The sequence below is a fragment of the Phyllobates terribilis genome, unplaced genomic scaffold (genome assembly GCF_046119375.1).
Source record: "Phyllobates terribilis strain yellow unplaced genomic scaffold, ASM4611937v1 Scaffold_7__3_contigs__length_470593459, whole genome shotgun sequence".
NCBI lineage: Eukaryota > Metazoa > Chordata > Amphibia > Anura > Dendrobatidae > Phyllobates > Phyllobates terribilis.
In genome coordinates, this window is record NW_027362767.1 from 438,687,092 (window position 1) to 438,711,518 (window position 24,427).

The 24,427-nt window shown below is 47.1% G+C and overlaps 1 protein-coding gene across 6 annotated transcripts in view; it reads right to left on the reverse strand.

Moving 5' to 3' along the window:
* POF1B (POF1B actin binding protein) overlaps nucleotides 1-24,427 on the reverse strand; it is a 102,901-nt gene that overhangs the window by 19,557 nt on the left and 58,917 nt on the right. For all 6 annotated transcript variants that reach the window (XM_073642156.1, XM_073642152.1, XM_073642155.1 and 3 more), the window contains 4 exons: nucleotides 13,491-13,643; nucleotides 12,106-12,225; nucleotides 1,547-1,675; nucleotides 1,259-1,323 (listed from right to left, as the gene is read on the reverse strand). In XM_073642156.1, coding sequence (XP_073498257.1) covers nucleotides 1,259-1,323; nucleotides 1,547-1,675; nucleotides 12,106-12,225; nucleotides 13,491-13,643 — 467 coding nt within the window. The remainder of the gene's footprint in view (nucleotides 1-1,258; nucleotides 1,324-1,546; nucleotides 1,676-12,105; nucleotides 12,226-13,490; nucleotides 13,644-24,427) is intronic.

Below are 24,427 nucleotides of genomic sequence, written 5' to 3' on the forward strand. Positions count from 1 at the left end.
TTTTTTAATATTTTTAAACTTTTTTTTTTTTTTTTTTTTCACTTTTTGCTTTTTTCTATAGTCTCCATAGGAGACTAGAAGCAGCAGTTGTCTGATTGCCTCTGCTACATAGAGGTGATCAGTAGATCACCTCTATGTAGTAGAAATGCGCCTGTACTATGAGCGCCGACCACTAGGTGGCGCTCATAGCGAGCAGTACATGACAACCACTGGAGTCTGCTGCAGACCCAGGGTTGTCATGCCCACCCATCAGTGACCTGCGATCACTTGACGGGGTCACCGATGGGCGGGGCAAGTGACACGCTTCCGGCACGGCGATGTTGAATGCCGCTGTCTGAGATTGACAGTGGCATTTAACATGTTAACAGCCGTGGGTGGATCGCGATTCCACCCGCGGCTGTTGCGGGCACATGTCAGCTGTAATAATCAGGTTCCGTGCGGGCTCAGCGCCGGAGCCCGCGCTGAACAGGCAGTGACAGCCTGGTGCGTACTAATACGTCCCAGGCTGTAAAAGGGTTAATAGAAATAAACACATGAAATAGATCACTCTGTTTGTAATATCTGTATACTCTTTTGCTTCCTCCCCTCCTGTCCTGTCTGTATCCTCTTTTCCTTCATCCTCTGCCCAGGAGCTGTGGTATGATCAGACCATGTTCCTGTACGGTCAGACACGGCCATTACACAGTACACAGCAGGGGAGCATGTATAAGATTATCTCAGCACAGGAACATTTTATTTGAACACATCCAATTGTGGAAAGTATTATTATTCCAAAATCTATTGATTAAAATGAACTTTTGTTTGTGGGAAAACATCTTAAGTATCGTGCCAATTCAAGCACCCCTGACCGTTAAATCCACCACCCCACAGTATATAATACTGTGTATATTAGTGAGAAAGAAATTGAAACAGGAGAATTGCTGCTTTTCGCTTGGCGCGACTCCCCCAATAAATAACGATGAAAATGACGTAAGAACTTATTTTTTGGTACCAATAAACATATCAGCTAGGCCAGCTCCGTACCGCGGCGCACCCCGGGGACGGTACCGCGGCGCACCCCGGGGACGGTACGGCTGTTCTCAGCCTCGTGTCTGGAGGCAGCTCCGGATGTGACTGGAGCAGTAATTTCACAGCTTTATTGCAGCAGCTTCTCTGACTGCCCTCTGTTTTATCATATTCTCCGTACATAAAGTAATATTGTTTGGTCTCATCTAGCTCCATGCGTCTCCCTCTCCCCCGCGCCGCGTCCATCACTCACTTTCTGGTGATGACCTCCTGGCTGACGCTTTTAGTGTCTCTCTGTTGCCGCAGCCTGAAAAGCTCCTGGGGGGAAAGTAACAAAACACAAATCAGCCCCCGAACAGTGAAACATTGTAACAAACCCCCCCAGACTGCAGCGATGGAAGTCTATGTAGCTGTCAGTGCACCATTGTGGTCCTTTGTCCCGGGAGCACTTCCAACCTTCCTCCTCTGTGGGGTCTGACCCCCGTATCCCGGCAGGGGCCCAGCTCTCCCCCCATAGTATTAGCTCCTTTCTAGGATTTACCTCCTGCTGCCTCCGGATCTGAGAGTCTCTCTCCTCCAGGGAGGACGTCAGCTCCTGCAGCCTCATCTGTAAATCGCTGCTGCTTCCTTCCCGAGAAATCACATCATGCTGGAACTTAGAGATCTGGGACTGGAATACACAATTAATCCACACATCACCGGCACGTCCCACACCCAAAATTATCACTCAGCATCACATCAACCGGTCTGTGAACTCCGAATATAACAAAATATTTCACAATTCTTTGTTAGCATCTGATGCCGCCATTAGGTGGCGCTGTGCTACTCTCATGCCAGTAGGTGGCGCTGTTCCATAGAAGACCAAATAAGCTGCTTATGTCCTAGTTCTCATGACGTGCAGCCACTAGGGGGCCCTGTTCTCTGGAGGACAGATAAGCTGCTTACAGTCTAGGGTTATTGAGACACGATTACATGATGGCATCGGGTTATACCAGATAGGCTGAACTAGGTGCTGCTGTCCTGTAGAAGAGTGGGTATGTTGTGTAAGTGCTAGATTTAATGAGATGCAGCCACAAGGTGGCACTGTTCTATAGAGAGAGGACCAGGTACACTGCTTATGGCCTGGATTTCAAGTCTGAAAATATATACAGGTGCATCTCACTAAATTAGAATATCATCAAAAAGTTAATTTATTTCAGATCTTCAATACAAAAAGTGAAACTCCTATATTATATAGAGTCATTACACACAGAGGGATCTATTATATAGAGTCATTACACACAGAGGGATCTATTATATAGTCATTACACGCAGAGGGATCTATTATATAGGGTCATTACACACAGAGGGATCTATTATATAGAGTCATTACACACAGAGGGATCTATTATATGGAGTCATTACACAGAGGGATCTATTATATAGAGTCATTACACACAGAGGGATCTATTATATAGAGTCATTACACACAGAGTGATCTATTATATAGAGTCATTACACGCAGAGGGATTATATAGGGTCATTACACACAGAGGGATCTATTATATAGAGTCATTACACACAGAGGGATCTATTATATTGAGTCATTACACACAGAGGGATCTATTATATAGTCATTACACGCAGAGGGATCTATTATATAGGGTCATTACACACAGAGGGATCTATTATATAGAGTCATTACACACAGAGGGATCTATTATATGGAGTCATTACACAGAGGGATCTATTATATAGAGTCATTACACACAGAGGGATCTATTATATAGAGTCATTACACACAGAGTGATCTATTATATAGAGTCATTACACGCAGAGGGATCTATTATATAGGGTCATTACACACAGAGAGATCTATTATATAGTCATTACACACAGAGGGATCTATTATATTGAGTCATTACACACAGAGGGATCTATTATATAGTCATTACACGCAGAGGGATCTATTATATAGGGTCATTACACACAGAGGGATCTATTATATAGAGTCATTACACACAGAGGGATCTATTATATGGAGTCATTACACAGAGGGATCTATTATATAGTCATTACACACAGAGGGATCTATTATATAGAGTCATTACACACAGAGTGATCTATTATATAGAGTCATTACACGCAGAGGGATCTATTATATAGGGTCATTACACACAGAGGGATCTATTATATTGAGTCATTACACACAGAGGGATCTATTATATAGTCATTACACGCAGAGGGATCTATTATATAGGGTCATTACACACAGAGGGATCTATTATATAGAGTCATTACACGCAGAGGGATCTATTATATAGTCATTACACACAGAGGGATCTATTATATAGAGTCATTACACGCAGAGGGATCTATTATATAGTCATTACACGCAGAGGGATCTATTATATAGGGTCATTACACGCAGAGGGATCTATTATATAGAGTCATTACACACAGAGGGATCTATTATATGGAGTCATTACACACAGAGGGATCTATTATATAGAGTCATTACACACAGAGGGATCTATTATATAGAGTCATTACACACAGAGGGATCTATTATATAGAGTCATTACACACAGAGGGATCTATTATATAGAGTCATTACACACAGAGGGATCTATTATATAGAGTCATTACACACAGAGGGATCTATTATATAGAGTCATTACACACAGAGTGATCTATTTCACGTGTTTATTTCTGTTAATGGTGATGATTATGGCTTACAGCCAATGAGAACACAAGTCATTATCTCAGTAAATTAGAATACTTTATAACAACAGCTTGAAAAATGTTTTTAAAATCTGAAATGTCTGTTCAGTAAATGCCTCAATACTTGGTCGCGGCTCCTTTTGCATCAATTACTACATCAATACGGCAATGTGGCATGGAGGGATCAGCCTGTGGCATGGAGGGATCAGCCTGTGGCATGGAGGGATCAGCCTGTGGCCCTGCTGAGGTGTTATGGAAGCCCAGGTGGCTTTGATAGCGGCCTTCAGCTCGTCTGCATTGTTGGCTCTGGGGTCTCATCTTCCTCTTGACAATATCCCATAGATTCTCTATAATAGATCCTCTATGGGGTTAAGGTCAGGCGAGTTTGCTGTCAATCAAGCTCAGTGATCCTGTTGTGTGTAAACCAGGTATTGGTACTTTTGGCCGTGTGGACAGGGGCCAAGTCCTGCTGGAGAATGACATTTCCATCTCCATAAAGCTTGTCGGCAGAGGGAAGCATGAAGAGCTGTAAAATGTCCTGGTAGACGGCTGTGCTGACTTTGGTCTTGATAAAACACAGTGGACCTCCACCAGCAGATGACATGGCCCCCAAACCATCACTGATGGTGGAGACTTCACACTAGACCTTGAAATAGATCCCTCTGTGTGTAATGACTCTATAGAATAGATCCCTCTGCGTGTAATGACTCTATATAATAGATCCCTCTGCGTGTAATGACTCTATATAATAGATCCCTCTGCGTGTAATGACTCTATATAATAGATCCCTCTGCGTGTAATGACTCTATATAATAGATCCCTCTGCGTGTAATGACTCTATATAATAGATCCCTGTGTAATGACTCTATATAATAGATCCCTCTGCGTGTAATGACTCTATATAATAGATCCCTCTGCGTGTAATGACTCTATATAATAGATCCCTCTGCGTGTAATGACTCTATATAATAGATCCCTCTGCGTGTAATGACTCTATATAATAGATCCCTCTGCGTGTAATGACTCTATATAATAGATCCCTCTGCGTGTAATGACTCTATATAATAGATCCCTCTGCGTGTAATGACTCTATATAATAGATCCCTCTGCGTGTAATGACTCTATATAATAGATCCCTCTGCGTGTAATGACTCTATATAATAGATCCCTCTGCGTGTAATGACTCTATATAATAGATCCCTCTGCGTGTAATGACTCTATATAATAGATCCCTCTGCGTGTAATGACTCTATATAATAGATCCCTCTGCGTGTAATGACTCTATATAATAGATCCCTCTGCGTGTAATGACTCTATATAATAGATCCCTCTGCGTGTAATGACTCTATATAATAGATCCCTCTGCGTGTAATGACTCTATATAATAGATCCCTCTGCGTGTAATGACTCTATATAATAGATCCCTCTGCGTGTAATGACTCTATATAATAGATCCCTCTGCGTGTAATGACTCTATATAATAGATCCCTCTGCGTGTAATGACTCTATATAATAGATCCCTCTGCGTGTAATGACTCTATATAATAGATCCCTCTGCGTGTAATGACTCTATATAATAGATCCCTCTGCGTGTAATGACTCTATATAATAGATCCCTCTGCGTGTAATGACTCTATATAATAGATCCCTCTGCGTGTAATGACTCTATATAATAGATCCCTCTGCGTGTAATGACTCTATATAATAGATCCCTCTGCGTGTAATGACTCTATATAATAGATCCCTCTGCGTGTAATGACTCTATATAATAGATCCCTCTGCGTGTAATGACTCTATATAATAGATCCCTCTGCGTGTAATGACTCTATATAATAGATCCCTCTGCGTGTAATGACTCTATATAATAGATCCCTCTGCGTGTAATGACTCTATATAATAGATCCCTCTGCGTGTAATGACTCTATATAATAGATCCCTCTGCGTGTAATGACTCTATATAATAGATCCCTCTGCGTGTAATGACTCTATATAATAGATCCCTCTGCGTGTAATGACTCTATATAATAGATCCTTCTGCGTGTAATGACTCTATATAATAGATCCCTCTGCGTGTAATGACTCTATATAATAGATCCCTCTGCGTGTAATGACTCTATATAATAGATCCCTCTGCGTGTAATGACTCTATATAATAGATCCCTCTGCGTGTAATGACTCTATATAATATATGAATTTCACTTTTTGTATTGAACTGAAATAAATTAACTTTTTGATGATATTCTAAATTAGTGAGATGCACCTGTATATCTATTGTGTGAGCTTTTCCTAATAGTTTCTTCTGCTCCGTATGAACAGTGACCATACAGAGCATAAGAAGCTATTGGCAATGCGCACATTATAGTACACTGCTCAAAAAAATAAAGGGAACACTTAAACAACAGAATATAACTCCAAGTAAATCAAACTTCAGTGAAATCAAACTGTCCACTTAGGAAGCAACACTGATTGACAATCAATCTCACATGCTGTTGTGCAAATGGAATAGACAATAGATGGAAATTATTGGCAATTATCAAGACACCCTCAATAAAGGAGTGGTTCTGCAGTTGGGGACCACAGACCACATCACAGTACCAATGCTTTCTGGCTGATGTTTTGGTCACTTTTGAATGTTGGTTGTGCTTTCACACTCGTGGTAGCATGAGACGGATTCTACAACCCACAGAAGTTGCTCAGGTAGTGCAGCTCATCCAGGATGGCACATCAATACGAGCTGTGGCAAGAAGGTTTGCTGTGTCTGTCAGCGTAGTGTCCAGAGGCTGGAGGCGCTACCAGGAGACGTGGAGGGGGCCGTAGGAGAGCAACAACCCAGCAGCAGGACCGCTACCTCCGCCTTTGTGCAAGGAGGAACAGGAGGAGCACTGCCAGAGCCCTGCAAAATGACCTCCAGCAGGCCACAAATGTGCATGTGTCTGCACAAACTGTTAGAAACCGACTCCATGAGGGTGGTATGAGGGCCCGACGTCCACAGATGGGGGTTGTGCTCACAGCCAAACACCGTGCAGGACGCTTGGCATTTGCCACAGAACACCAGGATTGGCAAAGTCGCCACTGGCACCCTGTGCTCTTCACAGATGAAAGCAGGTTCACACTGAGCACATGTGACAGACGTGACAGAGTCAGGAGACGCCGTGGAGAGCGATCTGCTGCCTGCAACATCCTTCAGCATGAACGGTTTCAGTGCATCAGTAATGGTGTGGGGTGTCATCTCTTTGGAGGGCCGCACAGCCCCCCATGTGCTCGCCAGAGGTAGCCTGACTGCCATTAGGTATCGAGATGAGATCCTCAGACCCCTTGTGAGACCATATGCTGGTGCGGTTGGCCCTGGGTTCCTCCTAATGCAGGACAATGCCTGACCTCATGTGGCTGGAGTGTGTCAGCAGTTCCTGCAAGATGAAGGCATTGAACCTATGGACTGGCCGCCCGTTCCCCAGACCGGAATCCGATTGAGCACATCTGGGACATCATGTCTCGCTCCATCCACCAACGTCACGTTGCACCACAGACTGTCCAGGAGTTGGCGGATGCTTTAGTCCAGGTCTGGGAGGAGATCCCACAGGAGACCATCCGCAACCTCATCAGGAGCATGCCCAGGCGTTGTAGGGAGGTCATACAGGCACGTGGAGGCCACACACAATACTCAGCCTCATCAGAAGCATGCCCAGGCGTTGTAGGGAGGTCATACAGGCACGTGGAGGCCACACACAATACTCAGCCTCATCAGGAGCATGCCCAGGCGTTGTAGGGAGGTCATACAGGCACGTGGAGGCCACACACAATACTCAGCCTCATCAGGAGCATGCCCAGGCGTTGTAGGGAGGTCATACAGGCACGTGGAGGCCACACACAATACTCAGCCTCATCAGGAGCATGCCCAGGCGTTGTAGGGAGGTCATACAGGCACGTGGAGGCCACACACAATACTCAGCCTCATCAGGAGCATGTCCAGGCGTTGTAGGGAGGTCATACAGGCACGTGGAGGCCACACACAATACTCAGCCTCATCAGGAGCATGCCCAGGCGTTGTAAGGAGGTCATACAGGCACGTGGAGGCCACACACAATACTCAGCCTCATCAGGAGCATGCCCAGGCGTTGTAGGGAGGTCATACAGGCACGTGGAGGCCACACACAATACTCAGCCTCATCAGGAGCATGCCCAGGCGTTGTAGGGAGGTCATACAGGCACGTGGAGGCCACACACAATACTCAGCCTCATCAGGAGCATGTCCAGGCGTTGTAGGGAGGTCATACAGGCACGTGGAGGCCACACACAATACTGAGCCTCATCAGGAGCATGCCCAGGCGTTGTAGGGAGGTCATACAGGCACGTGGAGGCCACACACAATACTCAGCCTCATCAGGAGCATGCCCAGGCGTTGTAGGGAGGTCATACAGGCACGTGGAGGCCACACACAATACTCAGCCTCATCAGGAGCATGCCCAGGCGTTGTAGGGAGGTCATACAGGCACGTGGAGGCCACACACAATACTCAGCCTCATCAGGAGCATGCCCAGGCGTTGTAGGGAGGTCATACAGGCACGTGGAGGCCACACACAATACTCAGCCTCATCAGGAGCATGCCCAGGCGTTGTAGGGAGGTCATACAGGCACGTGGAGGCCACACACAATACTCAGCCTCATCAGGAGCATGCGCAGGCGTTGTAGGGAGGTCATACAGGCACGTGGAGGCCACACACAATACTCAGCCTCATCAGGAGCATGCCCAGGCGTTGTAGGGAGGTCATACAGGCACGTGGAGGCCACACACAATACTCAGCCTCATCAGGAGCATGCCCAGGCGTTGTAGGGAGGTCATACAGGCACGTGGAGGCCACACACAATACTCAGCCTCATTGTGACTTGTTTTAAGGACATTACATCAAAGTTGGATCAGCCTGTAGTGTGTTTTTCCACTTTAATTTTGGGGGTGACTCCAAATCCAGGCCTCCATTGGTTAATAAATGTGATTTCCATTGATGATTTTTGTGTGATTTTGTTGTCAGCACATTCAGCTTTGTACAGAACAAAGTATTCAATGAGAATATTTCATTCATTCAGATCTAGGATGGGTTATTTCAGTGTTCCCTTTATTTTTTTGAGTAATATATATGTATACAGTACAGACCAAAAGTTTGGACACACCTTCTCATTTAAAGATTTTTCTGTATTTTCATGACTATGAAAATTGTACATTCACACTGAAGGCATCAAAACTATGAATTACCACATGTGGAATTATATACTTAACAAAAAAGTGTGAAACAACTGAAAATATGTCTTATATTCTAGGTTCTTCAAAGTAGCCACCTTTTGCTTTGATGACTGCTTTGCACACTCTTGGCATTCTCTTGATGAGCTTCAAGAGGTAGTCACCGGAAATGGTTTTCACTTCACAGGTGTGCCCTGTCAGGTTTAATAAGTGGGATTTCTTGCCTTATAAATGGGGTTGGGACCATCAGTTGTGTTGTGCAGAAGTCAGGTGGATACACGGCTGATAGTCCTACTAAATAGACTGTTAGAATTTGTATTATGGCAAGAAAAAAGCAGCCAAGTAAAGAAAAACGAGTGGTTATCATTACTTTAAGAAATGAAGGTCAGTCAGTCCGAATAATTGGGCAACCTTTGAAAGTGTTCCCAAGTGCAGTTGCAAAAACTACCAAGCGCTACAAAGAAACTGGCTCACATGAGGACCGCCCCAGGAAAGGAAGACCAAGAGTCACTCCTGCTTCTGAGGATAAGTTTATCCGAGTCACCAGCCTCAGAAATCGCAGGTTAACAGCAGCTTAGATTAGAGACCAGGTCAATGCCACACAGAGTTCTAGCAGCAGACACATCTCTACAACAACTGTTAAGAGGAGACTTTGTGCAGCCGGCCTTCATGGTAAAATAGCTGCTAGGAAACCACTGCTAAGGACAGGCAACAAGCAGAAGAGACTTGTTTGGGCTAAAGAACACAAGGAATGGACATTAGACCAGTGGAAATCTGTGCTTTGGTCTGATGAGTCCAAATTTGAGATCTTTGGTTCCAACCAGAAAAGGTGAACGGATGGACTCTACATGCCTGGTTCCCACCGTGAAGCATGGAGGAGGAGGTGTGATGGTGTGGGGGTGCTTTGCTGGTGACACTGTTGGGGATTTATTCAAAATTGAAGGCATACTGAACCAGCATGGCTACCACAGCATCTTGCAGCGGCATGCTATTCCATCCGGTTTGCGTTTAGTTGGACCATCATTTATTTTTCAACAGGACAATGACCCCAAACACACCTCCAGGCTGTGCAAGGGCTATTTGACCAAGAAGGAGAGTGATGGGGTGCTACGCCAGATGACCTGGCCTCCACAGTCACCAGACCTGAACCCAATCGAGATGGTTTGGGGTGAGCTGGACCGCAGAGTGAAGGCAAAAGGGCCGACAAGTGCTAAGCATCTCTGGGAACTCCTTCAAGATTGTTGGAAGACCATTTCCGGTGACTACCTCTTGAAGCTCATCAAGAGAATGACAAGAGTGTGCAAAGCAGTCATCAAAGCAAAAGGTGGCTACTGTGAAGAACCTAGAATATAAGACATATTTTCAGCTGTTTCACACTTTTTTGTTAAGTATATAATTCCACATGTGTTAATTCATAGTTTTGATGCCTTCAGTGTGAATATACAATTTTCATAGTTATGAAGATATAGAAAAATGTTTAAATGAGAAGGTGTGCCCAAACTTTTGGTCTGTACTGTATGCATATAGGAATGTTTCGAAATATATATCTTGAGATGTGAAGCTTGACTAGCTTTTTGGTGTTTTGCAGCACTTTTAAAAAGATTATTGATTCAGTGAATTTTGCTTTGGTTTCCTTTTATAAACTAGATTTAATGAGATGCAGCCACAAGGTGGCGCTGTTCTATGTTGTGGTCACCCAGGTTTGCTTTGCTGCTTATGGTTCAGAGTTCAGGTACTAGGTGGCCTCAATTTAAAGGGGTTGTTTCACGTTCAATAATGGGTAAAAGTGCTCATAACAACAAGCAACTATGCAATTTACTTCCTATTAAAAATTATCTTTGTTCTTAAGAACAGAGACTTTTAATTCTATTGTGTTCTGCTGTCGCTTCAGTCTCTTCGCATTGAAATGTCTGGCCATGTAACTGGTTACTCTGCAGAGGATTGTGTATGTGCAGCATAGTGGCTGAGCTTGTGTCAGGCGGCAGCTCCTTGTATCTTCTTCCCTGAAACCTGCACATGTGCTGGGACTAGAATACAATATATATATATATATATATATATATATATATATATATATATATATATATATATATATATATATATATATATATATATATATATATTCACACCCATGAGTGCTGAGCAAAAGTCTTAGGCAGGTGAGGATAAAATGCTGCAGTGTAGGAAGCTTTCAGAAATAGAAATGATAATTGATACAAATAATCTATTAACGAAATGTAAAGTTAATGAAGAAAAGAGAAATGTAAATCCCATCAGTATCTGGTGACCGCCCGTCTCTTCCCTCATCAGTATCTGGTGACCACCCGTCTCTTCCCTCATCAGTATCTGGTGACCACCCGTCTCTTCCCTCATCAGTATCTGGTGACCGCCCGTCGCCTCCATCATCAGTATCTGGTGACCACCAGTCGCCTTCATCATCAGTATCTAGGGACCGCCCGTCACCTCCATCATCAGTATCTGGTACCCGCCCGTCGCCTCCATCATCAGTATCTGGTGACCGCCCGTCGCCTCCATCATCAGTATCTGGTGACCGCCCGTCGCCTCCATCATCAGTATCTGGTGACCGCCCGTCGCCTCCATCATCAGTATCTGGTGACCGCCCGTCGCCTCCATCATCAGTATCTGGTGACCGCCCGTCGCCTCCATCATCAGTATCTGGTGACCGCCCGTCGCCTCCATCATCAGTATCTGGTGACCGCCCGTCGCCTCCATCATCAGTATCTGGTGACCGCCCGTCGCCTCCATCATCAGTATCTGGTGACCGCCCGTCACCTCCATCATCAGTATCTGGTGACCGCCTGTCACCTCCATCATCAGTATCTGGTGACCACCCGTCGCCTTCATCATCAGTATCTAGGGACCACCAGTCACCTCCATCATCAGTATCTGGTACCCGCCCGTCACCTCCATCATCAGTATCTGGTGACTGCCCGTCGCCTCCATCACCAGATACTGATGAGATTTACATTTCTCTTTTCTTCGTTCACTTTGTATCTTGTTGATTGATACGTTTTCTTTTAATGCTTCTGTAGTTTAAGCTTCTTACGGTGCAGATTTGTTCCACCGCTGCCTCCATCTTTTGCACAGCACTGTACATATATGAATGTATATTGTATGGTATATTTTCGATCATTCGGACTCACCCTTAGGGTGCGGATCTCCTTATCCTTCTCGTCTCGGAGGCTGTCGATCATATCCTTGTACTGTCTGGTGATCTCGTCCGTCTTGGTCTGGAGCATGGGGCTGGAAACCGTTTCAGTGACCTGAGGCGAAAAGGGGAACAAGTGACGCAATATAATCTATAATATAACGGGGGATGCGTCCCTCTGTCTGAAGCCTCTATAGACTGTGCATGTGCGGCGCGCAGTCCGGCTCCAGACAGAAGACCGCATCCAGCCATTACAGGTAAGAGGAGTGTATGGCGCCGGAGATCGCGGTATGCGTAGGCACTGAACACATACCGCGATATTCGGCGCCATACTTACCTGACCGGGAGGAGCGTTGCCGCGGCGCCTCTCTCTTCACCGGAGACCGGGGCAGGAGGGAGGCATCGGATCGGCGCATGCGCATAGCGCTAACCTGCGCAATTTTACTGAAGACGCATTTGCAGTGTGTCTTCAGCAAAGTAGCGCCGGACAGCGCAGTGCTCAGGCGCCGCACTCCTCCCCCGGCCTCTGACAGGACACCGCAGCGCTGGAGCACAAAGAAGAAAGGTGAGTATAAGTGTTTATTTTTTTGTATGTGTGTACAGTGTGAAAGGGATGAGGGGGCCACACATACCAGGATTGGGGGATGAGGGGACCACACATACCATGATTGGGGGGTGAGGGGGCCACACATACCAGGATTGAGGGATGAGGGGACCATGCATACCAGGATTGGGGGGAGAGCAGACCATGCATACCAGGATTGTGGGGTGAGGGGATCATGCATACCAGGATTGTGGGGTGAGGGGATCATGCATACCAGGATTGTGGGGTGAGGGGATCATGCATACCAGGATTGTGGGGTGAGGGGATCATGCATACCAGCATCGGGGGGTGAGGGGTGCCATGCATACCAGGATGAGGGATGGAGTGCCATGCATTCAAGGATGAGGGGTGGGGTGCCATGCATTCCAGGATGAGGGGTACCATACATACCATGATAGGGATGAGGGGTATCATGTACACCAGGATTGGGGATGAGGGGTGCCATGCATACCAGGATTGGATGGTGGGGACAGGATGGGGGCAGCACAAATACCAAGATGGGGGCAGCACATACCAGGATGGGAGACCATATACCAAACATGCTCGCTACCCGGGTGTAGAATGGGTTCAATAGCTAGTACAGATATAATGACGGCTAATCCGCTCTTATGTAGCACATAGATGGTCGCTCTCTTCTTGGCCAAAACAGCTTAAAATATAAAATCAGTCAATGTCCTGAGCGTCAGGATCAGCAAGAGCCCCACACTCTGGAGCAGGACCACCCTGACGTCATATAATGACCTAGGATCCCCCCGATGTGCGCCGGCCCGGCCCACCTGTACTCGCAGGTTCTTGTTCTCCTGCTGGAGGGCGTTCTTGGCGTATTCCAGCTCCTTTAAGCGATACTCTTTATCACTCTCCGCATTGCGCATAGACAGGATGTTATCCTCCACGCCGCGCAGCTTCATCTGACCATCCTTGATTTCTTGCTGAATAAACACAAAAAAATAAAAAAAAGTCATAAGACAAATAAACCAATGCATCAGAGCCAAGAAAGTTACATGGGACTGCAGGGAGCTCCTGGTAGATGACCGGGACTGCCGCATCAGCATCAATGTGCACAACAGAGAATGAAGCAAATAATGATCCATCTCCCCCAGAAAATGTCATCTACAGAGTCGCTGATGGAAAATATCACACATCCTCCATCCATAGACATTACTACAGAGAAAAGTATGTGCCCCCTACATCCACCTCCGGGGGCTTCTCTGTCCTCATCTATATCCATAGACATTAATATGGAGAAAAGTATGTGCCCCCCACATCCACCTCCAGGGGCTTCTCTGTCCTCATCTACATCCATAGACATTATATATGGAGAAAGGTATGTGCCCCCCACATCCACCTCCTGGGGCTTCTCTGTCCTCATCTACATCCATAGACATTAATATGGAGAAAAGTATGTGCCCCCCACATCCACCTCCGGGGGCTTCTCTGTCCTCATCTACATCAATAAACATTAATATGGAGGAAAGTATGTGCCCCCCACATCCACCTCAGGGGCTTCTCTGTCCTCACCTACATCCATAGACATTAATATGGAGAAAAGTATGTGCCCCCCACATCCACCTCCGGGGGCTTCTCTGTCCTCATCTACATCAATAAACATTAATATGGAGGAAAGTATGTGCCCCCCACATCCACCTCCGGGGGCTTCTCTGTCCTCATCTACGTCCATAGACATTAATATGGAGAAAGTATGTGCCCCCCACATCCACCTCCGGGGGCTTCTCTGTCCTCATCTACATCCATAGACATTAATATGGAGAAAAGTATGTGCCCCCCACATCCACCTCCAGGGGCTTCTCTGTCCTCATCTACATCCATAGACATTATATATGGAGAAAGGTATGTGCCCCCCACATCCACCTCCTGGGGCTTCTCTGTCCTCATCTACATCCATAGACATTAATATGGAGAAAAGTATGTGCCCCCCACATCCACCTCCGGGGGCTTCTCTGTCCTCATCTACATCAATAAACATTAATATGGAGGAAAGTATGTGCCCCCCACATCCACCTCAGGGGCTTCTCTGTCCTCATCTACATCCATAGACATTAATATGGAGAAAAGTATGTGCCCCCCACATCCACCTCCGGGGGCTTCTCTGTCCTCATCTACATCAATAAACATTAATATGGAGGAAAGTATGTGCCCCCCACATCCACCTCCGGGGGCTTCTCTGTCCTCATCTACGTCCATAGACATTAATATGGAGAAAGTATGTGCCCCCCACATCCACCTCCGGGGGCTTCTCTGTCCTCATCTACATCCATAGACATTAATATAGGGAAAGTATGTGCCCCCCCACATCCACCTCCAGGGGCTTCTCTGTCCTCATCTACATCCATAGACATTAATATGGAGAAAGTATGTGCCCCCCACATCCACCTCCAGGGGCTTCTCTGTCCTCATCTACATCCATAGACATTAATATGGAGGAAAGTATGTGCCCCCCACATCCACCTCCGGGGGCTTCTCTGTCCTCATCTACATCCATAGACATTAATATGGAGAAAGTATGTGCCCCCCACATCCACCTCTGGGGCTTCTCTGTCCTCATCTACATCAATAAACATTAATATGGAGGAAAGTATGTGCCCCCCACATCCACCTCCAGGGGCTTCTCTGTCCTCATCTACATCCATAGACATTAATATGGAGGAAAGTATGTGCCCCCCACAACCACCTCAGGGGCTTCTCTGTCCTCATCTACATCCATAGACATTAATATGGAGAAAAGTATGTGCCCCCCACATCCACCTCCAGGGGCTTCTCTGTCCTCAACTACATCCATAGACATTAATATGGAGAAAAGTATGTGCACCCCACATCCACCTCCAGGGGCTTCTCTGTCCTCATCTACATCCATAGACATTAATATGGAGGAAAGTATGTGCCCCCCACATCCACCTCCGCTGGCTTCTCTGTCCTCAACTACATCCATAGACATTAATATGGAGAAAAGTATGTGCACCCCACATCCACCTCCAGGGGCTTCTCTGTCCTCATCTATATCCATAGACATTAATATGGAGAAACGTATGTGCCCCCGACATCCACCTCCAGGGGCTTCTCTGTCCTCATCTACATCCATAAGACATTAATATGGAGGAAAGTATGTGCCCCCCACATCCACCTCCAGGGGCTTCTCTGTCCTCATCTACATCCATAGACATTAATATGGAGAAAAGTATGTGCCCCCCACATCCACCTCCGGGGGCTTCTCTGTCCTCATCTACATCCATAGACATTAATATGGAGGAAAGTATGTGCCCCCGACAACCACCTCGGGGGCTTCTCTGTCCTCATCTACATCCATAGACATTAATATGGAGGAAAGTATGTGCTCCCCACATCCACCTCCAGGGGCTTCTCTGTCCTCATCTACATCAATAAACATTAATATGGAGGAAAGTATGTGCCCCCCACATCCACCTCGGGGGCTTCTCTGTCCTCATCTACATCCATAGACATTAATATGGAGAAAAGTATGTGCCCCCCACATTCACCTCCGGGGGCTTCTCTGTCCTCATCTACATCCATAGACATTAATATGGAGAAAAGTATGTGCCCCCCACATCCACCTTCGGGGGCTTCTCTGTCCTCATCTACATCAATAAACATTAATATGGAGAAAAGTATGTGCCCCCCACATTCACCTCCGGGGGCTTCTCTGTCCTCATCTACGTCCATAGACATTAATATGGAGAAAGTATGTGCCCCCCACATCCACCTCCAGGGGCTTCTCTGTCCTCATCTACATCCATAGACATTAATATGGAGGAAAGTATGTGCCCCCCACATCCACCTCCGCTGGCTTCTCTGTCCTCAACTACATCCATAGACATTAATATGGAGAAAAGTATGTGCACCCCACATCCACCTCCAGGGGCTTCTCTGTCCTCATCTACATCCATAGACATTAATATGGAGAAACGTATGTGCCCCCGACATCCACCTCCAGGGGCTTCTCTGTCCTCATCTACATCCATAAGACATTAATATGGAGGAAAGTATGTGCCCCCCACATCCACCTCCAGGGGCTTCTCTGTCCTCATCTACATCCATAGACATTAATATGGAGAAAAGTATGTGCCCCCCACATCCACCTCCGGGGGCTTCTCTGTCCTCATCTACATCCATAGACATTAATATGAGGAAAGTATGTGCCCCCCACATCCACCTCCGGGGGCTTCTCTGTCCTCATCTACGTGCATAGACATTAATATAGAGAAAGTATGTGCCCCCCACATCCACCTCCGGGGGCTTCTCTGTCCTCATCTACATCCATAGACATTAATATGGGGAAAGTATGTGCCCCCCACATCCACCTCCGGGGGCTTCTCTGTCCTCATCTACGTCCATAGACATTAATATGGAGAAAAGTATGTGCCCCCCACATCCACCTCCAGGGGCTTCTCTGTCCTCATCTACATCCATAGACATTAATATGGAGGAAAGTATGTGCCCCCCACATCCACCTCCGGGGGCTTCTCTGTCCTCATCTACATCCATAGATATTAATAAGGAGAAAGTATGTGCCCCCCACATCCACCTCCAGGGGCTTCTCTGTCCTCATCTACATCCATAGACATTAATATGGAGAAAGTATGTGCCCCCCACATCCAGCTCCAGGGGCTTCTCTGTCCTCATCTACATCCATAGACATTAATATGGAGGAAAGTATGTGCCCCCCACATCCAGCTCCAGGGGCTTCTCTGTCCTCATCTACATCCATAGACATTAATATGGAGGAAAGTATGTGCCCCCCACATCCACCTCCGGGGGCTTCTCTGTCCTCATCTACATCCATAGACATTAATATGGAGAAAAGTATGTGCCCCCCACATCCACCTCCGGGGGCTTCTCTGTCCTCATCTACATCCATAGACATTAATATGGGGGAAAGTATGTGCCCCCCACATCCACCTCCAGGGGCTTCTCTGTCCTCATCTACATCCATAGACATTAATATGGAGAAAGTATGTGCCCCCCACATCCACCTCCGGGGGCTTCTCTGTCCTAATCTACATCCATAGACATTAATATGGAGAAAAGTATGTGCCCCCCACATCCACCTCCAGGGGCTTCTCTGTCCTCATCTACATCCATAGACATTATATATGGAGAAAGGTATGTGCCCCCCACATCCACCTCCTGGGGCTTCTCTGTCCTCATCTACATCCATAGACATTAATATGGAGGAAAGTATGTGCCCCTCACATCCACCTCGGGGGCTTCTCTGTCCTCATCTACATCCATAGACATTAATATGGAGAAAAGTATGTGCCCCCCACATCTACCTCCGGGGGCTTCTCTGTCCTCATCTACATCAATAAACATTAATATGGAGGAAAGTATGTGCCCCCCACATCCACCTCCGGGGGCTTCTCTGTCCTCATCTACGTCCATAGACATTAATATGGATAAAGTATGTGCCCCCCACATCCACCTCCGGGGGCTTCTCTGTCCTCATCTACATCCATAGACATTAATATGGAGAAAAGTATGTGCCCCCCACATCCACCTCCAGGGGCTTCTCTGTCCTCATCTACATCCATAGACATTATATATGGAGAAAGGTATGTGCCCCCCACATCCACCTCCTGGGGCTTCTCTGTCCTCATCTACATCCATAGACATTAATATGGAGGAAAGTATGTGCCCCCCACATCCACCTCGGGGGCTTCTCTGTCCTCATCTACATCCATAGACATTAATATGGAGAAAAGTATGTGCCCCCCACATCCACCTCCGGGGGCTTCTCTGTCCTCATCTACATCAATAAACATTAATATGGAGGAAAGTATGTGCCCCCCACATCCACCTCCGGGGGCTTCTCTGTCCTCATCTACGTCCATAGACATTAATATGGAGAAAGTATGTGCCCCCCACATCCACCTCCGGGGGCTTCTCTGTCCTCATCTACATCCATAGACATTAATATGGGGAAAGTATGTGCCCCCCACATCCACCTCCGGGGGCTTCTCTGTCCTCATCTACGTCCATAGACATTAATATGGAGAAAATTATGTGCCCCCCACATCCACCTCCAGGGGCTTCTCTGTCCTCATCTACATCCATAGACATTAATATGGAGAAAGTATGTGCCCCCCACATCCACCTCCAGGGGCTTCTCTGTCCTCATCTACATCCATAGACATTAATATGGAGGAAAGTATGTGCCCCCCACATCCACCTCCGGGGGCTTCTCTGTCCTCATCTACATCCATAGACATTAATATGGAGAAAGTATGTGCCCCCCACATTCACCTCTGGGGCTTCTCTGTCCTCATCTACATCAATAAACATTAATATGGAGGAAAGTATGTGCCCCCCACATCCACCTCCAGGGGCTTCTCTGTCCTCATCTACATCCATAGACATTAATATGGAGGAAAGTATGTGCCCCCCACAACCACCTCGGGGGCTTCTCTGTCCTCATCTACATCCATAGACATTAATATGGAGAAAAGTATGTGCCCCCCACATCCACCTCCAGGGGCTTCTCTGTCCTCATCTACATCAATAAACATTAATATGGAGGAAAGTATGTGCCCCCCACATCCACCTCGGGGGCTTCTCTGTCCTCATCTACATCCATAGACATTAATATGGAGAAAAGTATGTGCCCCCCACATTCACCTCCGGGGGCTTTTCTGTCCTCATCTACATCCATAGACATTAATATGGAGAAAAGTATGTGCCCCCCCACATCCACCTCCGGGGGCTTCTCTGTCCTCATCTACATCAATAAACATTAATATGGAGAAAAGTATGTGCCCCCCACATTCACCTCCGGGGGCTTCTCTGTCCTCATCTACGTCCATAGACATTAATATGGAGAAAGTATGTGCCCCCCACATCCACCTCTAGGGGCTTCTCTGTCCTCATCTACATCCATAGACATTAATATGGAGAAACGTATGTGCCCCCGACATTCACCTCCAGGGGCTTCTCTGTCCTCATCTACATCCATAAGACATTAATATGGAGGAAAGTATGTGCCCCCCACATCCACCTCCAGGGGCTTCTCTGTCCTCATCTACATCCATAGACATTAATATGGAGAAAAGTATGTGCCCCCCACATCCACCTCCGGGGGCTTCTCTGTCCTCATCTACGTCCATAGACATTAATATGGAGAAAGTATGTGCCCCCCACATCCACCTCCGGGGGCTTCTCTGTCCTCATCTACATCCATAGACATTAATATGGGGAAAGTATGTGCCCCCCACATCCACCTCCGGGGGCTTCTCTGTCCTCATCTACGTCCATAGACATTAATATGGAGAAAAGTATGTGCCCCCCACATCCACCTCCAGGGGCTTCTCTGTCCTCATCTACATCCATAGACATTAATATGGAGGAAAGTATGTGCCCCCCACATCCACCTCCGGGGGCTTCTCTGTCCTCATCTACATCCATAGATATTAATAAGGAGAAAGTATGTGCCCCCCACATCCACCTCCAGGGGCTTCTCTGTCCTCATCTACATCCATAGACATTAATATGGAGAAAGTATGTGCCCCCCACATCCACCTCCAGGGGCTTCTCTGTCCTCATCTACATCCATAGACATTAATATGGAGGAAAGTATGTGCCCCCCACATCCACCTCCGGGGGCTTCTCTGTCCTCATCTACATCCATAGACATTAATATGGAGAAAGTATGTGCCCCACATCCACCTCCGGGGGCTTCTCTGTCCTCATCTACATCCATAGACATTAATATGGAGAAAAGTATGTGCCCCCCACATCCACCTCCAGGGGCTTCTCTGTCCTCATCTACATCCACAGACATTAATATGGAGAAAGTATGTGCCCCCACATCCACCTCCAGGGGCTTCTCTGTCCTCATCTACATCCATAGACATTAATATGGAGAAAAGTATGTGCCCCCCACATCCACCTCCGGGGGCTTCTCTGTCCTCATCTACATCCATAGACATTAATATGAGGAAAGTATGTGCCCCCCACATCCACCTCCGGGGGCTTCTCTTTCCTCATCTACATCCATAGACATTAATATGGAGAAAAATATGTGCCCCCCACATCCACCTCCAGGGGCTTCTTTGTCCTCATCTACATCCATAGACATTAATATGGAGAAAAGTATGTGCCCCCACATCCACCTCCGGGGGCTTCTCTGTCCTCATCTACATCCATAGACATTAATATGAGGAAAGTATGTGCCCCCCACATCCACCTCAGGGGGCTTCTCTGTCCTCATCTACATCCATAGACATTAATATGGAGAAAGTATGTGCCCCCCACATCCACCTCCGGGGGCTTCTCTGTCCTCATCTACATCCATAGACATTAATATGGAGAAAGTATGTGCCCCCCACATCCACCTCCGGGGGCTTCTCTGTCCTCATCTACATCAATAAACATTAATATGGAGGAAAGTATGTGCCCCCCACATCCACCTCGGGGGCTTCTCTGTCCTCATCTACATCCATAGACATTATATATGGAGAAAGGTATGTGCCCCCCACATCCACCTCCGGGGGCTTCTCTGTCCTCATCTACATCCATAGACATTAATATGGAGGAAAGTATGTGCCCCCCACATCCACCTCGGGGGCTTCTCTGTCCTCATCTACATCCATAGACATTAATATGGAGGAAAGTATGTGCCCCCCACATCCACCTCGGGGGCTTCTCTGTCCTCATCTACATCCATAGACATTAATATGGAGAAAAGTATGTGCCCCCCACATCCACCTCCGGGGGCTTCTCTGTCCTCATCTACATCAATAAACATTAATATGGAGGAAAGTATGTGCCCCCCACATCCACCTCCGGGGGCTTCTCTGTCCTCATCTACGTCCATAGACATTAATATGGAGAAAGTATGTGCCCCCCACATCCACCTCCGGGGGCTTCTCTGTCCTAATCTACATCCATAGACATTAATATGGGGAAAGTATGTGCCCCCCACATCCACCTCCGGGGGCTTCTCTGTCCTCATCTACGTCCATAGACATTAATATGGAGAAAATTATGTGCCCCCCACATCCACCTCCAGGGGCTTCTCTGTCCTCATCTACATCCATAGACATTAATATGGAGAAAGTATGTGCCCCCCACATCCACCTCCAGGGGCTTCTCTGTCCTCATCTACATCCATAGACATTAATATGGAGAAAGTATGTGCCCCCCACATCCACCTCCAGGGGCTTCTCTGTCCTCATCTACGTCCATAGACATTAATATGGAGAAAGTATGTGCCCCCCACATCCACCTCCGGGGGCTTTTCTGTCCTCATCTACATCAATAAACATTAATATGGAGGAAAGTATGTGCCCCCTACATCCACCTCCAGGGGCTTCTCTGTCCTCATCTACATCCATAGACATTAATATGGAGGAAAGTATGTGCCCCTCACATCCACCTCCGGGGGCTTCTCTGTCCTCATCTACATCAATAAACATTAATATGGAGGAAAGTATGTGCCCCCCACATCCACCTCGGGGGTTTCTCTGTCCTCATCTACATCCATAGACATTAATATGGAGAAAAGTATGTGCCCCCCACATTCACCTCCGGGGGCTTCTCTGTCCTCATCTACATCCATAGACATTAATATGGAGAAAAGTATGTGCCCCCGACATCCACCTCCAGGGGCTTCTCTGTCCTCATCTACATCTATAGACATTAACATGGAGGAAAGTATGTGCCCCCCACATCCACCTCCGGGGGCTTCTCTGTCCTCATCTACATCCATAGACATTAATATGAGGAAAGTATATGCCCCCCACATCCACCTCCGGGGGCTTCTCTGTCCTCATCTACATCCATAGACATTAATATGAGGAAAGTATGTGCCCCCCACATCCACCTCCGGGGGCTTCTCTGTCCTCATCTACGTCCATAGACATTAATATGAGGAAAGTATATGCCCCCCACATCCACCTCCGGGGGCTTCTCTGTCCTCATCTACATCCATAGACATTAATATGGAGAAAGTATGTGCCCCCCACATCCACCTCCGGGGGCTTCTCTGTCCTCATCTACATCAATAAACATTAATATGGAGGAAAGTATGTGCCCCCCACATCCACCTCCGGGGGCTTCTCTGTCCTCATCTACATCCATAGACATTAATATGGAGAAAGTATGTGCCCCCCACATCCACCTCCGGGGGCTTCTCTGTCCTCATCTACATCAATAAACATTAATATGGAGGAAAGTATGTGCCCCCCACATCCACCTCGGGGGCTTCTCTGTCCTCATCTACATCCATAGACATTAATATGGAGAAAAGTATGTGCCCCCCACATTCACCTCCGGGGGCTTCTCTGTCCTCATCTACATCCATAGACATTAATATGGAGAAAGTATGTGCCCCCCACATCCACCTCCAGGGGCTTCTCTGTCCTCATCTACATCCATAGACATTAATATGGAGAAAAGTATGTGCCCCCCACATCCACCTCCGGGGGCTTCTCTGTCCTCATTTACATCCATAGACATTAATATGGAGAAAAGTATGTGCCCCCGACATCCACCTCCAGGGGCTTCTCTGTCCTCATCTACATCCATAGACATTAATATGGAGGAAAGTATGTGCCCCCCACATCCACCTCCAGGGGCTTCTCTGTCCTCATCTACATCCATAGACATTAATATGGAGTAAAGTATGTGCCCCCCACATCCACCTCCAGGGGCTTCTCTGTCCTCATCTACATCCACAGACATTAATATGGAGAAAGTATGTGCCCCCCACATCCACCTCCGGGGGCTTCTCTGTCCTCATCTACATCCATAGACATTAATATGGAGAAAGTATGTGCCCCCCACATCCACCTCCGGGGGCTTCTCTGTCCTCATCTACATCCATAGACATTAATATGGAGGAAAGTATGTGCCACCCCACATCCACCTCCGGGGGCTTCTCTGTCCTCATCTACATCCATAGATATTAATATGGAGAAAGTATGTGCCCCCCACATCCACCTCCGGGGGCTTCTCTGTCCTCATCTACATCCATAGACATTAATATGGAGAAAGTATGTGCCTCCCACATCCACCTCCAGGGGCTTCTCTGTCCTCATCTACATCTATAGACATTAATATGGAGGAAAGTATGTGCCCCCCACATGCACCTCCGGGGGCTTCTCTGTCCTCATCTACATTCATAGACATTAATATGGAGAAAAGCATGTGCCCCCCACATCCACCTCCAGGGACTTCTCTGTCCTCATCTACATCCATAGACATTAATATGGAGGAAAGTATGTGCCCCCCACATCCACCTCCAGGGGCTTCTCTGTCCTCATCTACATCCATAGACATTAATATGGAGGAAAGTATGTGCCCCCCACATCCACCTCCGGGGGCTTCTCTGTCCTCATCTACATCCATAGACATTAATATGGAGGAAAGTATGTGCCCCCCACATCCACCTCCGGGGGCTTCTCTGTCCTCATCTACATCCATAGACATTAATATGGGGAAAGTATGTGCCCCCCACATCCACCTCCGGGGGCTTCTCTGTCCTCATCTACATCCATAGACATTAATATGGGGAAAGTATGTGCCCCCCCACATCCACCTCCGGGGGCTTCTCTGTCCTCATCTACGTCCATAGACATAAATATGGAGAAAAGTATGTGCCCCCCACATCCACCTCCAGGGGCTTCTCTGTCCTCATCTACATCCATAGACATTAATATGGAGGAAAGTATGTGCCCCCCACATC